The sequence below is a fragment of the Oryzias latipes genome, chromosome 24 (genome assembly GCF_002234675.1).
Source record: "Oryzias latipes chromosome 24, ASM223467v1".
Lineage (NCBI taxonomy): Eukaryota > Metazoa > Chordata > Actinopteri > Beloniformes > Adrianichthyidae > Oryzias > Oryzias latipes.
Window position 1 is genome coordinate 23,201,234 of NC_019882.2, and position 23,771 is coordinate 23,225,004.

Genomic DNA, 23,771 nt, shown 5'->3' on the forward strand with positions numbered 1-23,771 from the left:
CACCACAGTGTCTTGTCTGACACAGACCCCGCAGACCACATAACAGTCTAGACCGAAGGAGGAGGACGCCTCTCCTGTCCACGAGCTTTGGGGGACTCTGTGGTTTGGTGAGACAGTTTTTCTGAATTTCAAAGTTTTTCGGTTCTAACGTTTGATGAGCTGCTCATAAAAAGAGTTGCAGTCAGGATGGAGGGGACCTGAAAAGCTGCTTATTTCTCTCATTGCTCAATTTGTCAAGGATTTGGGCTGTTAGAAAACAATTAAATGGTAAATTCACTTACAGCAGGTCAAGTAGCTTCTTTAAACATATTTTGGCATCAACTCAACTCTTTCATAACAATATTGGACAAGGAAAATAGGTCAAAGTTGAAATAGTATTACAACTATATTAGTTTGAAACAAAAAGTACTGCTGTTGAGGTATTTCATAGCTGCAGCAATAGGACGGGACACATCAGAAGAAAATACCATCAATACTTCACAGCCGTTACCATGAAAAAATGCTTGTGGTTTGTTCATCTTTTGTTACATTTTGAGACAGAACCTGACTAACTTAATGTAAGTTAATTCTGTTGGGGCATGCTAATTTGTACTTTTTCATTCAATTGCAAATTATAGTAATATTAATTGTCCGCAATTGGACAGCATCATTATTCATTTTTTCACCCCCACTAAATGAAGTGATTGTGTATATTTTTAAAACTTGTTGACATTTCATATTGACATTTGGCAGAACAGACAGAACGTCTGGGTAGAATCTGGTTTTTGTTCAACAAATTGAACTGGTAACTTCATAAATGTCAGCTGCTGCGACGCCAAAAATGTGACCAAAAAAACAGCTGTGCAGTCCTGAACGTGTGCAACAGCTCAGGGATCAGCTTCCTCACTTACGCACGCATGCGCTCACGTTCCTTCCACAGACACTCGCTCAAATCGCCCCACCTGTCACCTCACCGGAAACAGTTTCAAAACACAGGAACATTTTTACAACAGTTCCATTTCACAAACTTAGCTTTTTTCCTACGGTGTGCTTATTTATATTTAAATCATCCGGTCATGAAGGCTGACGCAGAAAAGTCACAGCGCTGCGTCATGGACCCTTTCCTTATGACCCCATAGGGGCAAAAGCTCATAGTGAGAAGAGATTGTCACTCAAAGACATTATTATACAAATTACAGAACCCCAAAGCATGACAAATCATTCTCATATCTTTCAAGTCATCTGTAATAACTGACATTAACATAAAAAGTTTTTAGGTATATTTGATCTACTTTTATCTTATATGTTTCAGTATGATGTATTTAAATGTCTAAATGTGAATTCTTAACAGTTTCTCTGGGGGGCCCTTTCAAAGACACCTTTGTGGTATTCTTATTATTACCGTATGCCTTTGTTTATCAGAACTGGCAGTGACATTTTCTGTTTTAAAAAGTTTCTGAGTGCTTTTCCTGCAACTCCTTCAGGCTCTCAAACCCTCGGCTTGGACATGGCAGATGACAGCACATCACGCTGGGCTCCATCTCCCAGTCTGACCTATGAGGATTACTCTCTCTACAGTAATCTAAGTGATGATGAATTGCTGCAGCTCGTCATTGAACGCAGTCTAAGTGACACGCAATGCTCTGCCGCTGCGCAGCCCCCCCACAGCCATGACAGTAGACAGAGCGGTGCAGTCACAAACTCAGACCGTCCCAGCTACAATCCACCGAACTACAGCTCCCAAGATCCTCCAGCTGCCCAGACCCCAGCACACTACAGCTCTCCGAACCCTCCGAGCGAGAAACCTCCTGATTTGTAAGCAGTGTAGGCTTGTGGTTCTGTTTGTGTTTTGGGTGTTGAGTACTGAATTGAGTGTGTGTTTCATCAGATCAGAGGGAATTCATATTTTAGTTTGATAGCAGATACTGGTTTAGAAATATTGTCCTGAGAGTTTGTTTGGACCAAACCCATAGAACATGAAGGTTAAACTCGGCAGTTCAAACACAAACCTCTGGTAATAAGAACTACAGCATACCAGTGTTGCCTGCACAGCCTCCTGCTTCTAGCAATGGCATGTAGGCTAAACTGGTGTGGTTAAATCTGGTTGAAACTCTACAGTAGGGCTACAACTGAATAAAGAGCCTACAAGTGTCAAAAGCTGACAACCCTGCTGCTCCTCGGTCTGATTGGACGAGTTCAAACAATGAATCACAGCTTAATGCTCATGCAGCTGCCCTACTCCAAAAAACAGTTCAAACTTTTACTTTAAAGCATAAGGCTTATATAAGCCCATGTGGGAGAAATCATTTCGTTCAGAAGAACTCCAGCTGAGCCTTGGTAAAAGCACGACTGTTGTTTTTGCATTGGGACATTTTCTGTTAACTTAAGTGTGACTGGTAGAAGCAATAGTGTCACTCACCATATAGAGTCCTAAAAATACATTTGCTGCTTAGGTTGAAAATAAATTCAGTGCACGTGCAGGCCAGTAGTTAGTTTGGAGAGAGGGGGGTTGAGCTCAGCTACAATACAGGGCAAATTAGATACGACCCGAGTGTCTTCCACTGAGCTTCTGCCCTGGTTTCAGTTCTGTGGTTAGTGTCTGAGGATGATTCTGTTCTATTTGATATGCTGCTGAACCTGGTTCTGTGTTTCGATTGGTTCCTGTCTGTGTTGGCAGAAAAACCTTTGATGGGACTGTCAGCCGATTCATGACTGGATCTGGAAAGAGAATGATGGCGTACTACAAAGCAGATGGTAATGTAGTCCACATTGCTCCAGAACCTGAGGAGTGAGTATACTTCAGTGTGTAAAAGTGTAAATATGTGTCTATGTGCTTAAGTCTCTGTTTGTGTGTTTTATGTAAGTGTTTGTGTGTGTGTATCTGTATGTTTTTATGCCTGTGTTCATCTGTTTCTGATCAGCTGTTTTCATGTTGGACTGAGTGTGGGCTCAGTTGTAGCAGAGTGAAGGTGTTTCAGTGGAGGCAGGAGGTGCTAAATGTGCTGAAAAACTTTTCTTTGTAGAGAGGAAGAACCTCTGTTCAGTGCAATCCGTGAAGGCAATGCAAGCAAAGTGAAGGCACTGACGATGTGTCCAGAAATGAACCTGATGCTTCCTAACAGGCCTGGCTGGCTGACAGTTCACCAGGCTGTGTGGTTTGGCCAGGACTCTTGTCTGCGGGTGCTACTGACAGGTGCAGTCACTCAGAAACTACCACATGATGATGCCATGATGATGTAATAACTTTCTTTGTCTTGATGTGAGCAGCTCAGCCAGGGATGATCAACAAGAGGACGACACGTGGAGAGACTCCACTGCTGATTGCAGTCAGCAGAGATCAGCTCAGATGTGTTGAAGTTCTGCTTGAAAGGGGTGCTGCAGCCGACATCCCTAACAATGATAAAGAGACTCCACTTTACAAAGGTATTGGGTGTCACAAGTCACAGGTGTTATAGGACCGCTTTACAGCAGAATTTTAAAAAAGATTTAGCAGGAACTCCAAACAAGGATTGACTTGAAAGTTCTTTATCAAGTAATGTGAGTACAAGACTGAATGTTAGAACGTTCACCTCTTTCAGAGAAATGATGTCCACTCTGATGTAAAAACTAGAATGTAATGCCCACCTGTGAGCATGTTAGCAAAGTTAGACTCCATCTTTTCCAAGAAAGGCAAAAAGAAATATAAAGGGTTTTGAGAAGCCTGATTTCTAAAGCATATTTCTGTCAAAAATATAGTTTGCTGTTGTAACAGGATGTAAACACATGAGTTTTGCATCTGCAAACACAAGTGGTAAAAATTACAAATGCAGAACAATTTTTCTGTAACAATCTGTGTTTGTATGGAAAAAGTTGAGCATGTGTAGAAAAAAGTTTTATAGCTCTGCACTCTTATAAAAAAAATGTCTTTTAGAAATATATTTAGGTCCTTTGGTCAGACTGTTTTTTCACTCCTTATAACAGCAGATGAACACCCAAAATTGTTTTTCTATGGGCCTTTAAGTTAGAGGGAAAAAACACAATTTACCAACAAAGCTGGTCTGTGGAATCTTTGTGGTCATTGGGGACAAGTTGAAATAATTTGGAGCCATTGAAACAAGGCCCCGGTTCTCTGTGCTTGATCATAAAACATAGACGGTCACACCATCTGTAGAATTGAAGTTATAAACTTTGTACATGTGCCTGTAAACAAAATAACATATCTGCACATACACTGACCAAAAATATAAACGCAACACTTTTGTTATTGCTCCCATTTTTTATGGTATGAACTCAAAGATGTGAAACATTTTCCACATACACACAATAACCAGTTCTCTGAAATATTGTTCACAAATCTGTCTAAATCTGTGATAGTTAGGACTTCACCTTTGCCAAAACAATCCATGGCAGAAAAACCTTTGATGCTGATTAGACAGCATGATTACTGCACAGGTGTGCCTTAGACTGGCCACAAGAAAAGGCCACTCTGAAATCTTCAGTTTTGTTTTATTGAGGGGGTCAGGGGACTCAGACAACTAGTCAGTATCTGGTGTGACCACCATTTGCCTCATGAAGTGCGACACATCTCCTTGGCATAGAGTTGATCAGGTTGTCTATTGTGGCCTGTGGAATGTTGGTCCACTCTTCTTCAATGGCTGTGCGAAGTTGCTGGATATTGGCAGGAACTGGAACACGCCGTCGTATACACCGATCCAGAGCATCCCAAACATGCTCAATGGGTGACATGTCCGGTGAGTATGCTGGCCATGCAAGAACTGGGATGTTTTCAGCTTCCAAGAATTGTGTACAGATCCTTGCAACATGGGGCCGTGCATTATCATGCTGCAACATGAGGTGATGTTGTTGGATGTACGGCACAACAATGGGCCCCAGGATCTCGTCACGGTATCTCTGTGCATTCAAAATGCCATCAATGAAATGCACCTGTGTTCTTCGCCCATAACATATGCCTGCCCATACCATAACCCCACCACCACCATGGGCTACTCGATCCACAACATTGACATAAGAAAACCGCTCACCCACACGACGCTACACACTCTGTCTGCCATCTGCCCTGAACAGTGTAAACCGGGATTCATCCATGAAGAGAACACCTCTCCAACGTGCCAGACGCCATCGCATGTGAGCATTTGCCCATTCAAGTCGGTTACGACGACGAACTGGAGTGAGGTCGAGACCTCGATGAGGACGACGAGCATGCAGATGAGCTTCCCTGAGACGGTTTCTGACAGTTTGTGCAGAAATTCTGTGGTTATGCAAAGCGATTGTTTCAGCAGCTGTCCGAGTGGCTGGTCTCAGACGATCTTGGAGGTGGACATGCTGGATGTGGAGGTCTTGGGCTGGTTTGGTTACACGTGGTCTGTGGTTGTGAGGCCGGTTGGATGTGCTGCCAAATTCTCGGAAAGGCCTTTGGAGATGGCTTATGGTGGAGAAATGGACATTCAATTCCCTAGCAACAGCTCTGGTGGACATTCCTGCTATCGGCATGCCAATTGCACACTCTCTCAAAACTTGCGACAGTTTTGTGCTGTGTGATACAACTGAAGATTTCAGAGTGGCCTTTTCTTGTGGCCAGTCTAAGGCACACCTGTGCAATAATCATGCTGTCTAATCAGCATCTTGATATGGCACACCTGTGAGGTGGGATGGATTGTCTTGGCAAAGGAGAAGTGCTCATCATCACAGATTTAGACACATTTGTGAACAATATTTCAGAGAACTGGTTATTGTGTGTATGTGGAAAATGTTTCACATCTTTGAGTTCATACCATAAAAAATGGGAGCAATAACAAAAGTGTTGCGTTTATATTTTTGGACAGTGTAGATTACATTGTTTTTGTCTGTGTTGTTTTTTTTGTGTTTAAGAGAAATGAAGTATTGCTGCTGGAAATAGAAATGGCCTTGAGTTCATTTGGTACTGCTTTCACTGTTGTACTGAGCTTCCACCTCTGTTTCTCTGCAGCATGTGAAAAGAGCAACCCTGCTATAGTGGCCTCCCTGCTAAACCACGGAGTGGCAGTGAACACTCCCTGCATTCAGGGCTGGACAGCTTTGCAGGAAGCGGTGGTCCGAGACAACGTGGAGATTTGTGGGATGCTCATGCAGGCTGGAGCCAAACACGACATTCGCAACATCTACGGCATCACACCACTGTTCACAGCAGCTCAGACTGGGCAGCTTAGCACACTGTGCTTCCTCCTCAGACAAGGTATCCTAAAAGCTCCTTCAGCTCCGTCTAGAGCTTCATCTTACTACTGCCTTAAAAACTCACTAACTTCTATTCTGCTTACTAGCACATCCACTTGGAAGAATGTATAATCAAAAAGCCAGGAGTTTTTCTTTTCGTGTGTAGCTCACACAGTACTGTGATCTGTTAAGAAGGTTTGGGATCCAGATTAACCTAAAGCAGGATGTTGGCACAAACTTGAGGACAACGTAGAAGGAATCTACTTCTGAAATGGCAAAATGAAAAGATGTGACTGAAGTCTGAGCACAGAGAAGACTCCTCCTTATGTCTCAGTAGACAGGGATTTACTGGTGTAGTTAGAACTAACATTTTTTTTTTGCTTTACGTCAGACAATATTTACTCCTACTGTGTGCTCTCTTTGCTCACGCTACTTGATAACCCAAGACATATATCGCTATCTTAAGATCCCCCTTCCTGTTTACTCTTACTTTTACTCTCCGTTCACCCTGATGATTTATCAAAAACAGTTTAATTAATTTGTCCTTTCTGTCATTATTTGGACTTTATTTTACTCCCAATACAAATGAGTTTAGCTTAGTTTAGTGTTTGTTGATGTTTGTGAAGCACCTTTGGATGATCTTGACTCTTTGTAACTAAGGTTACAAAGACAAATGAATGCTGTGTGATTCCATTGTTCCATACTTCTGCCTGTGGTTCAATTTCTGAGTTGTCACTTTAGGTACAGTTGCGTCCCTGTCTCGCTCCAGGTGCAGACGTCAACACACAGGCAGCAGATGGGGCCACAGCTATTTATGAAGCTGCAAAAAATGGACATCAGCAAATTGTGGAGCTCCTTCTTTCTCAAAATGCTGATGCCAACAAGCCTGGGAAGACAGGGCTGTTACCGCTTCACATTGCTACTCAAAAGGGGCATAACAAGTAAGTACCTTGTTTTTAAAATGGTACAATGCTAAATTGCTACAATGGATAATACCAAAAAAGTGCTAAGGAAACATTTTTCTATGAAGATTCTCCTTCATGACGGTCGTTGTATAACATGATTTCTTGCCCTTCAGAGCAATTCAGTGATGTTCAAAAGAGCAAAGCTGCAACAAAGCCAACAAATGAGAGTCTTTAACCCCTTTAGGGGTCTTTACCATTTTTACTTCAGTTTTTCCAGCACTGCTCCATGTCCCTTCCTTCTGGTGTGACCATGTCAAAAGGTGGTTAAGATCACAGCAGAAGTGGTGTAAATGGTCTTAGCTATGGCTAGGAACTCTGGGCAGAGCTGTTGCACCTCAGCATCAGCAGGAACCTGATGAGATTGTTTCAACATCTGGTGAGAATAACACCTGTATGTCTTCTACTGAGGCTTAACAGAATGATCTAACAAAGAGTCCCCCCTCCCCCCTCCCCCAACCCAAGGACAGGCTGGAGAGATGCTGGTCTGGGAAGGACTCTGTGTTCTCCTGAAAAAGCCAGTGGTGGCAGAAAAAGAAGATCTTGGCTTTTTTACTGAGACTGCTCTCCGAACAACAGTGACAAGATGACGATGATGGATAAAGTTTCACTTGTAATCTGGACAGATTGTCCTGTTCTCTGATCCAGTACAGTTGTGACGATGACAGCTTTTCATGCTGTTGTGATTGCAACTGTTGCTTTAACTCACCTGTTTTAGTTGTCACAGTGTACAGGCCACCGAACCCCCCTTAACTGTTTTATTTGAGGTTTTTCAGAATTTTTGTCTTATGTTCACATTAAGTACAACATAAGTACAACAGGAATTTAATAACTGGTGATTTTTATTTACATGTTGACAAAAACAATGATATCTATGCTTCTAAGTTTTCAAATCTTCTGAGCAGCATCTGGGGGGTATTCCAGGAAGCATGTTTAAACTAGCCTGACTTTAAACCTGAACTCTGGCTGAACTTGCTAACTCTGGGTATGTCGGTTCCAAAAGACCGGATATGAGTTAGCGTAATTATGGTCGACTTGGTAACCCTGGGATAATGCACATGCACGTCAAGTACATAAAGACATTCTCAATGGATCGCGATTTCCGGAGTCACCATGGAAACGCGTATATATATATATATATGTGTGTGTGTGTATGTGTGTCACAGTGTACAGACCACCATAGCTCTTAGACACATGGAGCTCCCAGCGGCTGCAGTCAGGTGAAATCCGGGGGCCAGAGTTGGTGACATCGAGGGGAACCTTAGGATGTTAGCTCAGAGTAAGTCCACGTTCCGTTGAGTCATGATTCACGCAGGCGGTAATGATGCCCGACGGAGACAATCAGAGGTTCTTAAGTTAAACGTAGCTTCGGTGTGTGAACTTGCTAAGTCGATGTCCGTCACTGTAATCTTCTCTGGTCCCCTGCCGAACTTAGTCAATGATGAAATGTACAGCCGCTTTTCATCACTAAACCGCTGGCTTTCTAGATGGTTCCCAGAAAACGGCATTGGCTTTGTTGACAATTGGAGCGCGTTTTGGGGAAAGCCCAGTCTCATGTGGAGAGATAACGTCCATCCTATTCTGGATGGAGCCGGCCTTCTTTCTAGGAACATTTCTGCTAGCCTTAGGCATGCAGCGTGACAACCCAGAAACGAGACCCGGGCGGTCATTAAATCACCCAAACCTATATCACCCAAACAGGAAGACTCAAAAGGACTCAAAAAGCCGTTTTATTCATACTTATTTATTGTTTTCCCGGCCCATATTCAGAATTTTAACTGAGTTTTCTAATTTCCTATCGACTATTGTTTTAGATTCTGATCAAATTGAAATAATAGGTGATTTTAATATTTATGTTGATGACCCCAGTGACTGTCTAAGACAGGGGTGCTCACACTTTTTTGTCATGTGAGCTACTTTTGAGACGGCAATGTCTTGAAGATCTACCTATATATAAAAAAAAACTGTCACCCTGGTTTCTCACCTAAGCTTGGGTCCTCTACCATCTATCTATCTATCTATCTATCTATCTATCTATCTATCTATCTATCTATCTATCTATCTATCTATCTATCTATCTATCTATCTATCTATCTATCTATCTATCTATCTATCTATCTATCTATCTATCTATCTATCTATCTATCTATCTATCTATCTATCTATCTATCTATCTATCTATCTATCTATCTATCTATCTATCTATCTATCTATCTATCTATCTATCTATCTATCTATCTATCTATCGTACATACAAAGTATTTTGAGACTAAAATACTTAACATAGTATGACTTATTAATACATACAATTATTTATGTATAGATCATTCAAAAGCTACACGGTAAGAGTACGCAAGATACTTTATTATTAACAGATGAGGCGTTTTGTTACAAAAACAGAAAGCAGTGACCATCGTATTTCATGCTCTGTTAAACCGTGCAATGGGGGGAGCATGGCATTTTTAAAGCGCTGCTAGCTCCTTGGGAAGAGCGTGCCACCGAAAAAACTGCTTCCTTGGTGGGGTCGGATCCATCGGGCGGCAACTGCGGAGGCACGCAGGGCGATCTGCACCTCAATCAACACTCCAGTGGCCCGGAGTGGTCTTCTGCCGGGGACTTGACGTGCCGCGAGGCAAGTAGCGGCTTTCTGATGAGAGACAGAATTTGTATGCGTGTATTTAAACACGCATGTGCAGTGACGTATGTATCAGAGTATGTCCGATTGGCTGTTCTGCATGTCAGTCAAGTCATGTACTTCTCTGTGAGAATTTTGATTAACTGACAGATTATTTAGAAGTATACTTTATTTTTTAGGTTATCTATCTTTGCTGGCCTGCAATCTACCCCCATGTGTTTTTGTTTTTATTTTTTACCCTTGTGTCTTTGAAGATCGACCGGTGGCCAACCGGTGACCAACGTAATGAGCACCCTTGGTCTAGGAAATGCATTGGCAGCTTTATTAGATAATGTTTCACACAAAATGAAAAAGAACCCTCTCACTGTCACAAGCACTCGCTGGACCTTGTTTTAACTCGTGGTATAGAGATTAACATAATAATGGATTGGACTTGTCTGTGCTTTTTCAGACGCTGATAACTGCTGATGTAGCCATAGGTGCCAGGTCAAACCGCTGACAGCTTAGAACTTAGAAAACTTTATCTGACCTTTTTGTGTCAGAGTTTAAACTCCCATTTCAACCATTACTTGGTAACATGCATAGCGAATACTCTGAGACCAGCTACCATAGCTTCAGCCCCAATATAAGCGACAAGTTAGTCAATGATGCCATTCAAGCCCACAGAACACTCGATGTTGTTGCCCCCTATGCTTGTTAGACAAAACAGAGTAAGATCATGGTTTATAGTTTAACAATCCAAGATTTCTTTTTAGCACTATTGCTAGATTAACTCGCAGTCAGAGCTCAGTAGAACCACATTTTCCTGTTTCTCTCAGCTCTGATGATTTTATTACATTTTTCGATAGTAAAATCTCAAATATTAGACATAAGTTAAATCAAGTTATTCCTACTATCAGCCCAGAGCAGGCTGAAGCAGTAAAGCGAAGGCATCCATAGAAACCTCTGTAACATTAGACTGCTTCACTATCGTGGATCAAGCAGAAATAACATCAATTATTACGTCCTTCAAATCCTCCACCCAATTCTCACTAAACTTTTTAAAGAAACCTTCCCCCTAATTAATGATTCCATATTAACGATAATAAATACCTCTCTGGAAACGGGTTATGTACCATATCTCTTCTCAAAAAGCCCAGTTTAGATCCTAGCAATCTGGCCAACTATAGACCAATATCAAACCTCCCCTTTATTAAAAAAAATCCTAGAAAGAGTTGTAGTTAAGCAGCTTTACTGCGACCTACAGGACAACAGCCACTTTGAAGATTTTCAGTTGGGGTTTAGACCCCACCACAGCACGGAAACTGCACTAGTTAGAGTCTCTAATGACTTGTTATTGGCCTCAGAAAAGGGAACACTTTCTATTCTGGCCCTGTTAGATCTCAGTGCAGCCTTTGACACCATTGAACACAGTATTTTACTCCATAGATTAGAGCAGGACATAGGGATCAGAGGATCTGCTTTCCAGTGGTTTGAATCCTATTTATCTGACAGGTATCAGTTCGTTAATGTAAATGGACAGTCCTCTCACTGCACTCAAGTTAGCTACGGAGTCCCACAGGGCTCAGTTTTAGAACCCATCCTGTTTATGCTTTATGTCCTGCCCTTAGGAAACAATCAGGAAACACAGCATTATTTTTTACTGTTATGCGAATGATACGCAGTTGAATTTATCCATTAAACCTGACCAGAAAAACAATATCGAGAAACTGAATGCCTCCATCAGAGACATCAAGACCTGGATGACCTCCTCCTCCTCCCAGAAAAACTAAAGTCATTATACTAGGTCCTAAAAATATCAGAGATGCTCTGTCTGATCAGATTGTCTCCCTGGATGATGTAAGTATAGCCTCCAATTCCACAGTTAGAAACCTTGGGGCTTTATTTGACCAGGACTTATCATTTAAGGCTCACATATCTCAGGCTTGTGAAACTCAATTTTTTTCACCTGATCAAAAATATACTATCTAAAAGTGATGCTGAAAAACTCATCCATGCATTTGTCACATCCAGACTGGATTACTGTAATTCTATGCTAGCAGCATGCCCTAAAGGTTCTTTAAAAAGTCTTCAGCTTGTTCAAAATGCAGCAACACGATTATTAGCTGGAACTAGTAGAAGAGAACACATCACTCCTGTGTTAGTTTCACTTCACTGTCTCCCAGTTAAAATCAAGTTCTAGAACCTCCTGTTGACCTATAAGGCCTTACATGGACTGGCCCCATCCTATATTAAAGACCTTATAGTCCCATACCACCCAAACAGAACACTTAACTCACTTAATGCAGGACTGCTTGTGGTTCCTATAATTAGTAAAAGTAATGTTGGAGGTAGAGCGTTTAGCCACCAAGCCCCTGTTTTATGGAATAAACTCCCAGCTCATGGAAGAGAGGCCCACACAGTTTCTACATTCAAAGTTAGAATGAAAACATTCCTCTTTGGACAGGCTTATTGTCAGACTAGATAGTAATCGGAGCATATTTAACTTTCTATTAACATTTTTGTATTAAACTCAATAACAATGACAATTTGTTGTTATTAGGTTGTCAAGTTAGAAGCTGGTGAAAGTATGATGTACTGGGGTTCTGTCCTCTATTCCCAACTAATTTTCCTCTCCCCTACTCTTGGTTCTTTGTTAGTTTTTTTAGTCCTCCATGTCTCTGTTTGGTGCAGTGCCATTCATGCATTGTCCCTCTTTCCCACCTCTCCAGGGGAGTGGGAGTGATTCCAGATTCCAGTTGACTCGTCCGTGCTCCTGTGCCTGACCGTGTACCTCGTCTCTGCTCCTGCTGCTACACTTGGCCGTGGACTCTGCCTCTGGCTCGTCTTGCACCCCCCAGCCGAACCCCAACTCCATTTGATGAAGCTCATCTGCTGGACTATTTAAACATGTAGTTGTAGTGTTAAATAAGCTAGTTCTTCTCTAAGACTTCTGGTACATCGCCTCTCTGTCCTGGGGGAGGATCCCTCCTTCATGTGACACCCCTGAGGTTTCTTTTCTTTTTTTTTTATCTGGAATGCATTTGTTTTGGCGTTTTTCCTCACTGGGAAGGAGGGTCTAGGGGCAGGGATGCCAGTTTAGTTTAGTCTGTTTAGTTTAGTTACGCCATTACCTATTGATTTCTATGACTTCACATTCTTTATGATTTCAAGTTTATTACACAATTACCAGTCTGAAGCCCATGAAGGGGACCATTTTTGTAATATTGGGCAATATAAATAAAATTGAGTTGAATTAAATGTAATCCAGAAAAAGCCTCAGTGAGAACTGTGAGGAAGCGGTATAAGTCCTAAGATGGCTGCAGGCTTTTGTCAGAAGTCAGAGCTCTGTCTCCCCCTCTGATCATCGGTGGGAACCATCTCCAGAGTTCTAGATGCACTACTTCTCCCAGCAACCCCAGCGTCCAGTTTCTAAGTGCTGTACACAGGACTCACATTCGGCAACTCAATCACAGCATATTTAAGCTCTGCACTGAGCCTCACTCAATGCAAAGCATTGTTTGTGCCACTCTGCCTGCGTTATAGTGTATTATAACCAGATCTTATCTTCTGTTTTCTTTACCTTGTTTTGTTTTTGACACCATTTTTGCCTTCCGCCTGCCCTGAATCTTGCCTGGATCCTGACTACCCCTGTTTGTTCTCTGATGCTCCCATGCTCGTCATTGACCCCTCCCTGCCTGACCCTGATTTAGCTGATTAGCTGAGCTAATAAACCTGCTGCTAGTGGAACCAGCTGTCTGGCTGTTTTATCACAGAATACTTCGCAAAATATAAATCCAGCAGCAGGAGTTCCTACCCCGATGAACCTGGTGGCGTTTGCTACTCTGTTGCTGGAGAACGGTCGCCAGCTCCAACGTGTAACCTCGGCGACCAAAGCTGTAATGTAGCTCCTGCAAATCAACACTTTTGATCGCTCAGTCATCAACAACCCCCGAAGACGGCGCGCCTAGTCCACCTCCCGCTCACGCACTGGGGCAGAGAATGGTGCTTCCGGATAAGTTCAACAGGGTACCCCGAGCCATGCCTGGCCTTCCTTATGAAGTGTGATCTGTTTTTGTGTCCATAACCCAGCCTTTATCCTACAGAAGATGCCAAACTTTCACTGGTGTGCTCCATCCTGCCCGGAGAATTCGATTCAATTCAATTCAATTTTATTTGTATAGCCCCAATTCACAACAACAGTCGTCTCAATGGGCTTCTTATCGGTAATGAAAAAGTAAAAAATAAAATCAAATGTATCATGAATACATAGAATTCAATAGGAAAATACTAAATTGAACTAACTAAACAGACTAAACTAAACTGGACATCCCTGCCCTTAGACCTTCCTTCTCTGTTAGGAAAAACTCCTAAAAAAAACTGATTCTGGAAAAAACGAAGAAACCTCAGTGGTGCCCACATGAAGGAGGGATACTCCCCCAGGACGGACAGGCGATTTACCAGAACTCTTAGAGAAGAATTGACTTATCTAACACTACAACTACATATTTAAAGTCCAGCAGACGAGCTTCATCCAGACAGAGTTTGGGGGAAAGTCGGGAGCGCGAGTCGAGCCGGAGACAGGATCCACAGCCAGGTGTAGGAGCAGGAGTAGAGGCAAGCCAGAAACGAGGTACATGGCCAGGTACAGAGCAGAGATGAGGTACAGGGGCATTTACAGAGCAGAGACGAGCCAGAGGAAGGATCCACAGCCAGGTGTAGGAGTAGTAGTAGAGGCGAGCCAGAAATGAGGTATTCGGTCAGGTACAGGGGCACATATGAGCCAACTGGAATCTGGAAGCACTCCCACTCACCCGGGGGGGAGTGTGAAAGAGGGAGAGTACATGAATCGCACTGCACCAAACAGAGGCATGGAGAACTAAATGATGAATAATAATAAAGAGAAGCGCGAGAGTGGATAGCTGCACTCTGGACTGAAGGATCTCTACCCTTTCACTCATGCTGCACTCACACATGAGTTACCGCAGATGTTTAACCATCCAGTGGATGGCAAAGACCACGGGGAGGGGTTATTTGGCTTTAAACAGGGGTGGCAGACTGCATCCACCCATTCACTATGATTCAGAAATCTGGCGGCATCCACAGACTGGAGAATCAGCTCGCTGATACTGCTTACCAAGAGGGACTCACAGCAGAGCTGCAGCGATAACTGGCAATCCGCGATGAGGGTTTATCCTTTGATCAATTCATCACCCTCACCATTAAACTTATAACCAAATAAGAACCCGGAGGCAGCGCAACCCAGCCTCAGCCAACGCCATACCCATCTCAGCGTTTCTCCCAGGGCCTCTGGCTCCAATCAAGAGCCCATACAACTCGGCTCCACCAGGGGAGAGAGTGAGACATTTCCGCGAGAACCTCTGTCTCTACTGCGGCCAGGTCACATCTGCAACACTTGTCCCAATCGCCGCCTACAATGCTCTGCAAAATCAGTGAGTGAACCCGCTCTCACCTGTACTCTGTCCATTTCCCTGTGCTTAGAAAACTGCGTAGTGGAAACACAGGCTATGATTGATGCTGGGGCGGCTGGGAATTTCATTGACCTGGCTTTAGCTCACTCTCACCATGTCCTTTTGCTCATCAGCGACAGTACCTTAAGACCACAGGAAGGTCTGAAAACTGTGGTCCGTCGGGGTTGATCCCAGCCACCACAATTTCCAAGATCAGCTTGACAGGGGAGGTAGAGGGGTTGCTGGTTCAGTACGGGGACCTGCGAGGGGCCTTCAACAAGCAGTGTCCCATACAGCTCCCTCCACACCGGTCCTGCTATCGATCTCCTGCCTGGAGCTATGTCCACCCGAGATCGGGTGTTCCCGCTTTCCCAGCCTGAGTCAGAAGTCATGCAAGCCCGTGCTGGGAACATTGGCGGGGCGGAGGGCTATCCTCCTGGCTGGGCTGAGCCTGCATTCTCCGTGCTCCTGTGCCTGCTCTTTGATGTTGGGGAGCCCCCCTGGTGGTCCTCCTAGCCCTGGTCTGGGTGTCTAGCTCGATTGCTTAACGGGCGGATTCCACCTCAGCAGAACATAAACACACACCTGAGCACAGGTGTCAGCTAAAATTTGCACAAATATTATGTGTGACAGAATGAAATGCTTGATACGTGTTGGTTTGTATGCATACTTACATGTGAACTTTACTTGTGCTGAGTACATGTTGACATGATTGTGCGGGGAGATTTTTGGAGCCAACAAGTATGTTTGTAACACTTGAGTGTGTGGACAGGCCCCTTTTGACTAACATTTACATTAGGCAGTAATGATGATAAACTTCCAGCATCTTGTTGCGAAATAATTGTACCCTCCACCACCACTTTTGTAATCATCCTCCAGATTTCCTTAACTCCCTTTTCCCCCTTTCTTCTGTGCCCTTACCCCCTGTTTCCAATATCCCTCCCTTCTTTCCTCTTCTTCTTTTCCGTCAGTCTCAGTTTAATTTAGGTCAGTTTAACCTAAATTACAAAAAGGGTTTATACAAATACACACCTAGTTCGTTAGAAGATCCAGAACCCCCTGTAACAGTAAAATCTGTCTGCTCAGCTGTTCGACTGTTTAGTTAGAAAGAAAATAAGAAGAAGTCATGCAATCCTACAGCCGAGAGGGGGTTTCCAAAGGGCTTCATCCAACCTTCTACAAGGAATCTATCTTCTTCCTTGTTAAGAAGAAGGTTGGTGGTCTGAGGTCATGCATTGACTACCGCAGCCTTAACGACGTCACTGTTAAGTACAGTTATCCCCTGCCTCTGGCTCCTGCATCTCTGGAGCAGCGCTGCACAGCTTGGTTCTTCACAAAGTTGGATCTAAGGAGTTCCCACAACCTGATCCGCAGTCGAGCAGGGGATGAGTGGAAGACCACCTTTTCGATTACCGCAGGACACTGAGTATCTGGTCATGCCCTTTTGTCACTGTAACGTCCCCTATGTGTTCTAGGCGTTTGTCAACGACATGCTGCAGCGCTTTGTTGTCGTCTGCATCGACGACATCCCGATTTACTCTGACACGTTTGAGGAGCACATTGCGCATGTCCGGCAGGTGTTACAGTGACTGAACACAAACTTTTTGTAAAAGGGGAAAAATACAAGTTCCATAAGACCTCAGTCACATTTCTGGACTATGTGATAAGTGCGGCTATGGTGTAGGCGGTACTGCAGCAGTTCACCAACTTCTACCTTTCATTCGTGGCTTCAGCACAGTAGCGGCACCTCTCACCTCTCTCATGAAGGGCGACTGCTCTGGCGGCTCCTGAGCCCTTCCAGACACTAAAACAGCACTTTTCCCGGTCGCCCATCCTCCATCACCCGGACCCAGCCAAGCAATTTATCGTGAAGGTGGACGCCTTTGACACAGGGGTCGGAGCCATGCTCTCTCAACGCCATGGTCAGCCAGCCAAGATATTCCTGTGCGCCTACCTTTCCGGGAAACTTAAAAATGTGGTGCTGAACTATGACGTGGGCGACCAGGAACTGCTAGTCAAGAAGAAGGCGTTCTCTGAGTGGATTCACTGGCCCAAAGGGTCAGCTCAACCCTTTCTGGTTTTAACTGAACCACAAGAACCTGGAATACAACAAGTCCGCAAAGCGGTGTAACCCACGGCAAACACTTTAGTCCCTGTTCTTTTCACACTATCGGTTCCAAATCACATATCCCTGGGCTCCAAAAGTGGAAAGGCTGATGCACTGTCACATCTCTACAACACCTCTCCTGACGAACAAGTCGCACCTGAACCTGTCAAGCCCTCATCATTGATCCTGGCTCGTGTTGAGTGGGACATAATAACCAAGTTGACTGAACACAATGCTGCTGAGGCTCCAACGCCGTCCTGTCTGGCCGATAGGGTTCCTCCATCCCATCGGCAACAGGCTCTCCACCTTGTTCTTGACTTGCCTGCAGCCGGACAACCAGGTATGGCCAGCACACATGCTTTAACTGCAAACTATTTCTGGTGGCCCATGCTGCAGACATGGCCCAGTACATGACCCAATGAACATCCTGCCAAATACACTGACCAAAAATATAAACCCAACACTTTTGTTATTGCTCCCATTTTTTATGGTATGAACTCAAAGATGTGAAACATTTTCCACATACACAAAATAACCAGTTCTCTGAAATATTGTTCACAAATCTGTCTAAATCTGTGATAGTGAGCACTTCTCCTTTGTCAAGACAATCCATCCCACCTTACAGGTGTGCCATATCAAGATGCTGATTAGACAGCATGATTACTGCACAGGTGTGCCTTAGACTGGCCACAAGAAAAGGCCACTCTGAAATCTTCAGTTTTCTTTTATTGAGGTGGTCAGGGGACTCAGACAACCAGTCAGTATCTGGTGTGACCACCATTTGCCTCATGATCTGTGACACATCTCCTTCACATAGAGTTGATCAGGTTGTTCTTTCTGTGGTCAGGAGAGCCCACACAGTTACCAGCAGTGGACAAGTGGTTCCGCTGCTGTGAGGAGTCGTGGGAGGCGTCTCATGTACAGCTCCGGCATGCCGTCCATCTGACCCGAGAGCAGGCAGATTGGCACAGATGGGAAGGTTCCCATCTGGTTTCTGTTCAGTGGGTCAGGCTCTCTCCGACTATGGCTCCCCTGCAAGAAGTTCCTAGGTGTGTCCATTCCAAATACTCAAAAAGATCACTCCTGTGTCCTACCATCTGCAGTTACCTCTTGAATACCGCATCTCGCCCCCCTTCAATGTCTTGCTGTCGAAGCTAGCCGGTGGACCTCCGGATGGAGGGTCGCAGTCGGAGCCCTCTGATGTCGGCATGTCCCCCTTGATGGTTCATGGCGAAGTAGCCTATCTTGTCTGGGAGATCCTCGATTCCTGCCGCCAGAGGGGTCTGCTTCAATATCTGGTGGATTGGGAGGGGTACGGCCCAGAGAAACACTCCAGGGTCACCGCTGACGAGATTCTTGACCTCTCCCTGATAACCACTTCCCCCAAAGCCACCCGGAAAGGCCAGCACCCTGACCTCGTGGTTGACCTCGGCGTCGGGGGGGGCCCCGTACCTAAAGGCTGTCCGCAGGAGGGGGGGCTTTGTCAGAGGTCAGAGCTCTGTCTCCCCCTCTGGTCACTGGATTGAACCATCTGTAGAGTTCTAGATGCACTACATCTCCCAGCAATCCCAGCGTGCACTTTCTGACTGACTCACACCTGACTCTCATTCCCCGAATCAATCACAGTCTACTTAAGCTCTGCACTGAGCCTCACTCAGTGTGAAGTATTTCTTGTGCAGCTCTTCCTGTATTACAGAGTGTTAGATCCAGACCGGATCTTCTGTTTTCCTGACCCTGTTTTGTCTTTGACTACATTTGCCTGCCGCCTGCCCCAAATCTCGCCTGGATTCTGCCTACTGTTTTTTCTCCTTTGATTCCATGCTCATTGTTGACCCCTCCCTGCCTGACCCTAATTTGGTTTTGTGGACTTTCAGCTGAGCTAACAAACCTGCTACAATTGGATCCAGCCGTCTGCCTGTTTTGTGATAGTTTTATTAATATCTTTAAAGATATCCCTGCTCAGATTTTACCTGCATCTTTTATTTATACAGCTGATAACAGCCTACAGTCTTCCTTAGATGAAGTGGCTCCACCACCACACCAAACTATCAAGAACCACTTCTAAAACCCTATGGAAGACTGATGACATTGTCAGAAACAGGAGAGCAGAGAGAAGATACAGCAAGACAGAATAAAATCATTAGGAAATTTTAAAAGAAAACTCAGAACTTTCTACTTTTCAAACCTCATTTCAGAAAACAAAAATAATCCCAAGTTGCTTTTTAAAGCAATTGATATTTTAATAAACAAAATTTCAAAAAGTCCTCCATGCAATTATCTAATGCCCACTTCATGGGTAAAATCAATGCTGTGAGATCTAATACTTCATCTGCACAATACTCTTGTTTTTAATAGATCACCAGAGTTGTTTTTACCAGAAGAAACACTAGCTGCGTTTACATGGACAAAAGTAATCGGAAAGAACGCCTGATCGAAAGAAAAATGCATCATGTAAACACGCTGTTCGGAATAGTCTGTCCCGATCAGACTCGTTCAGATCAAAATTTCTTTTCAATCGAGATAGGTGGGTTATGCCGATTGTTTATCCGATCGTGTTGCATGTAAACAGTTCATTCCGATCGTGTGTCGATCTTGTGATTACGTCACGGTGTGGTGCTTCAGAGAAAGCTTTGGAGCGCATATGGGACCGACTGGCTACTCCACGCGAGTGAACCGTATCTGGGAGCAGAGCAGCCGGAGTTCTATAGCTTTGTGTTTGCCGCTCTGGGTCAGCAGCTGCCGGACTCAGGAGAACCGTGTGTCCGAGCAGAGCTCGGGCCGCCAGCTCACTCAGCGGCTTTGGGGCGGTGTGTGAGCTTTTCAAAGCAGAAATGCTGCTCAGTCCTTAGAAACCGTTCAAACAATCACCTGGATTTGTGTGTCCAGTCGTGTCCCGACAAAATAAAGGCTGATGTTATTCCCACATGTTTATGTGCAGCCAGGATGCAGATTGCAGCATTTCCCGCATGGATTTTGTGTTCATCCAAGGTTAATGTTGTTAGCCCGTATTAGCCTTCTCCTTACCCTGGCTTCTTCCAGCTCCATTCTTCCACAAAAAAAGCGCTGACCACACGGATTAAAAATAAAATGATGAGCGAACAGGTGCTTGATAATAACATTAATAAAAGTACATTTAGAAGATCATCTCATATTTTACCGAGCTGCTGCATAAATGTATATGAGAGCAAAGGTTTGTTTACTGTGGGACTCATTTCCTCTTCCAGTATTTCAAACACTACTGCGCATTTGCGAATGATTTATTCCGACCGAAAGTGTGACCCATGTGAACGTTTGTTCTAATCGGAAAAAGGTTTTCTGGGCCCATGTACACGGTTGAATTCTAATCTGACCATTGATCCGATCAAGATATTTTGCACATGTAACCGCGGCTACTGGGGAGTTCTGTCCTGGTTGAAGCAAAATTGCTTGGACATGTTTTATCCCAAATAAATGCCACAATCTGCCTTTTGGATCCCATTCCCACTTCACTTTTTAAAACAGTTAATGGATTCTTTGAGTCAGAGCTTTAAAATATAGTAAACTGCTCTCTTAAGACGGGTGTCTTCTCCTCTGCCTGTACGATGGCAGTGGTCACGCCCCTTCTGAAGAAGATTCATTTAGATCCTAAATACCCTGGATAACTATAGAGCTGTATCCAACTGTCCATTTTTAAGTAAGATTATATAAATAATTGTAGCTATGCTACATGAGTTTAAAAATAACCCAAAAACTTTAGAAAAATATCAGACTGGTTTTAGGACAAACCACAGTACAGGGGTGTCCACATGAAGGAGGGGTCCTCCTCCAGGTCGGACAGGTGATGTACCAGAACTCAGAGAAGAATTCACTTATTAACTCTACAACTACATGTTAAAACAGTCCAGCAGATGAGCTTCATCCAGATGGAGTTGGGGGACGGCTGGGGGTGGCCAGACGCAGGATCCACAGCCAAGTGTATGAGCACAGATGAGCCAACCAATTTATTCTTCTTTTTAATTATATTTTAGATATAAAGTCAGGTATGGCAGAAAGTGCCTCACAGCTCAAACAGGACAAAACTGAAGTTCTAGTCATCTTTCCTGAAGACACAAGAGATAATTTTGCCTAAACTCCAGAAATTTAAACTACCTCCTTGTGTGAGAAACCTGGGCATACTCTTTTAATCTGAGTTGATCATACATATTAAAAGACAGGATTTTATCACCTTAAAACATTGCCATTTCCTCTCTCTTGCCAGCACAGAGGTGCTGATGCGTGCTTTTAGTTTTAGTAGGTTAAATCATTGTAATGCTCTGCTCTCTGGTTTACCCAAAATCTTTCGCAAGCCTACAACTTTTACAAAACTCAGCAGGACAAATTCTGACAAGGATCAGGGGGCGGGAACACATAACAACCATTTTTAATTCGCTGTTTGGTTCCAGGATTGTTTTTAAAGTTACCTAATAATTTATAAGTATTTTAATGGTTATGGTCCTTCTTATTTAATCTACTTTTAAAGTATGGGCCCTCGCTGACCCTTAGGTCCTCCGGTGCTGGCCGTTTAGTTGTCCCTAAGGCGAGGACCAAAACTTACTCCAGCAGGCTGTTCTGTGGAACAGCCTGCTGGAGAGCCTCAAGAGGCTGAAGACCCACCTTTTTAATTTCGCTTTTGGTTGATCTTATCTGCTTATTTACTAATTTATTTATCATTTTTAATATATATTGTTTTATGTATTTAATTTTAACATCCTATTAGAATTTTGGCCCCAATGATTCTACCAGGGATGTCTGGCTTGGTCAATGGTTGTTGCCATGGTTGCCGGCCTTACTGGGGCAGTCAGGGTCCAGTCTTTCAGCCTCACAGCTGTGGAGTGGACCCCATTGCTGTCCTGGTCTGGGTGGGCGCTGTGGCGATGTTCTGTGGTTGAGCTGGCTCCCGGTATGAAAAGATTCACCAAATACTGTTTCTTCACAGCAGAGCCAAGCCTTAAGTTTCTTTTAGGAGTTATTTTTACAAGTATTAATTTTTTATTGGTAATGGAATGTATGTGTTAAGGGAGGCGAGGGGCGAGGGTAAAGAGTGGGTATTTTTTTTTTGTGATACCTATGTATGTTTTTGTTTTAAATATAAAGCACTTCGAGCTGTGCAATGCATAAGAAGGACTTTTTATGAATAAAATTTGATTTAATTTGACACAGCCTCTGTTCCCAGGACAATTCTATCAAATGTTCATTTAATATTTGATAGAGTTTAAGCTGTGTAGGGGTTCAGCATGATTATCCCTTCTCTTTCTCACCTTGCACATTGGGGGTTTGTCCTTGAAGCATGAGGAATTCCCCCAACATCTATGAGTTCATCTTCCTCAAAGTAATTTGGCAGTTTGATCTTGGATGAAGAACTCCCTTCTTGTCAGAATGATGGAGAAATAGAAAGTGCAGCTTCTCCTATAGACAGGTTGATTACTGAGACAAGGTAAGAAGCTTTTGATGCCTTGGACCTTTTGCTTTTTATCTTCAGAATTTTTTATGACTTATGGGTTGGATCAGGCCTTTAGCTAACACATTATGATACAGAGTCTCTTTTCTGACCTTTTCATCCTTGTTCTGTGTACTCACTCCTGTGTTACATCTTGTTTTAAGGATTGTCACCATGTTGATCCCGGTCACCCTTAAGGCAAGAGTCCGGCGGAGTGGGATCAGCCCACTGCACCTGGCAGCAGAGTACAACCGTAACAACGCACTGATGATGCTGATCGATGCAGGCTTTGATGTCAATGCTCAGCTGTCCGAAGAGCGGTCCAGGCTGTTTGAGGATCGCCGCAGCACGGCACTCTACTTCTCTGTCATCAACAGCAACATTGATGCAGTCCAGACACTACTGACCTTTGGCGCTGACACAAACCTGGATGTGTTTAGGCCTCTTATGGTGGCTGCCAGGCAGGGCTGCATGCAGACCATCACCCTGCTTGTGGAACATGGTGCCGACATTAATGCCAGCATCCCCACCCACCCCACCACCTTCCCTGCTGTCTTCATGTTTTCCATGAAGTACCTTCCGATGTTCAAGTACCTGCTAGACCACGGAGGTGATGCTCAGTCCTGTTTCAACTGTGTTTATGGCAACCAGTCTCATCCTGAGGTCAAAATCACCCGATCAGAGTGGAACGAGCCACACAACCAACTCCTGCCAGAGACACACCAAATAAAAGGAGTTCAGGTAAGAGTCTACACACATGATAGCGTGCTCTCTAAAGCTGTGTTCACACTGAACGTGATTTGTGTGGCAGAGGCATCCAGTTTCAGTGTTGAGTTCATGTACAGATGCAATCTGAGGTCCAGCGGCAGATTTGAGCATTGTGGTGGGATTTGGCGTCCAGACTTAAAATATCAGAACCTTAGCAAAGATGGCATGTCGCTTCAACCAATCAGGGACTCTGCTTTGACTTGTGGTGTGTTCAATGACACGATCA

The 23,771-nt window shown here is 44.0% G+C and overlaps 1 protein-coding gene across 2 annotated transcripts in view; it reads left to right on the top strand.

The window, feature by feature from the left end:
- LOC101169259 (ankyrin repeat and SOCS box protein 2) overlaps positions 1-23,771 on the top strand; it is a 29,833-nt gene continuing 6,062 nt past the window's right edge. The window contains exons 1-9 of one of the 2 annotated variants that reach the window (XM_020714619.1): positions 1-107; positions 1,464-1,556; positions 1,637-1,794; positions 2,657-2,767; positions 3,003-3,172; positions 3,247-3,402; positions 5,945-6,190; positions 6,938-7,109; positions 22,942-23,518. In XM_020714619.1, the coding sequence (XP_020570278.1) occupies positions 1,536-1,556; positions 1,637-1,794; positions 2,657-2,767; positions 3,003-3,172; positions 3,247-3,402; positions 5,945-6,190; positions 6,938-7,109; positions 22,942-23,518 (1,611 nt within the window). In that variant the 5' untranslated portion in view covers positions 1-107; positions 1,464-1,535. Of the gene's footprint in view, positions 108-1,463; positions 1,795-2,656; positions 2,768-3,002; positions 3,173-3,246; positions 3,403-5,944; positions 6,191-6,937; positions 7,110-22,941; positions 23,519-23,771 lie in introns of both variants that reach the window. The other variant, XM_004084012.3, reaches the window with a different exon arrangement.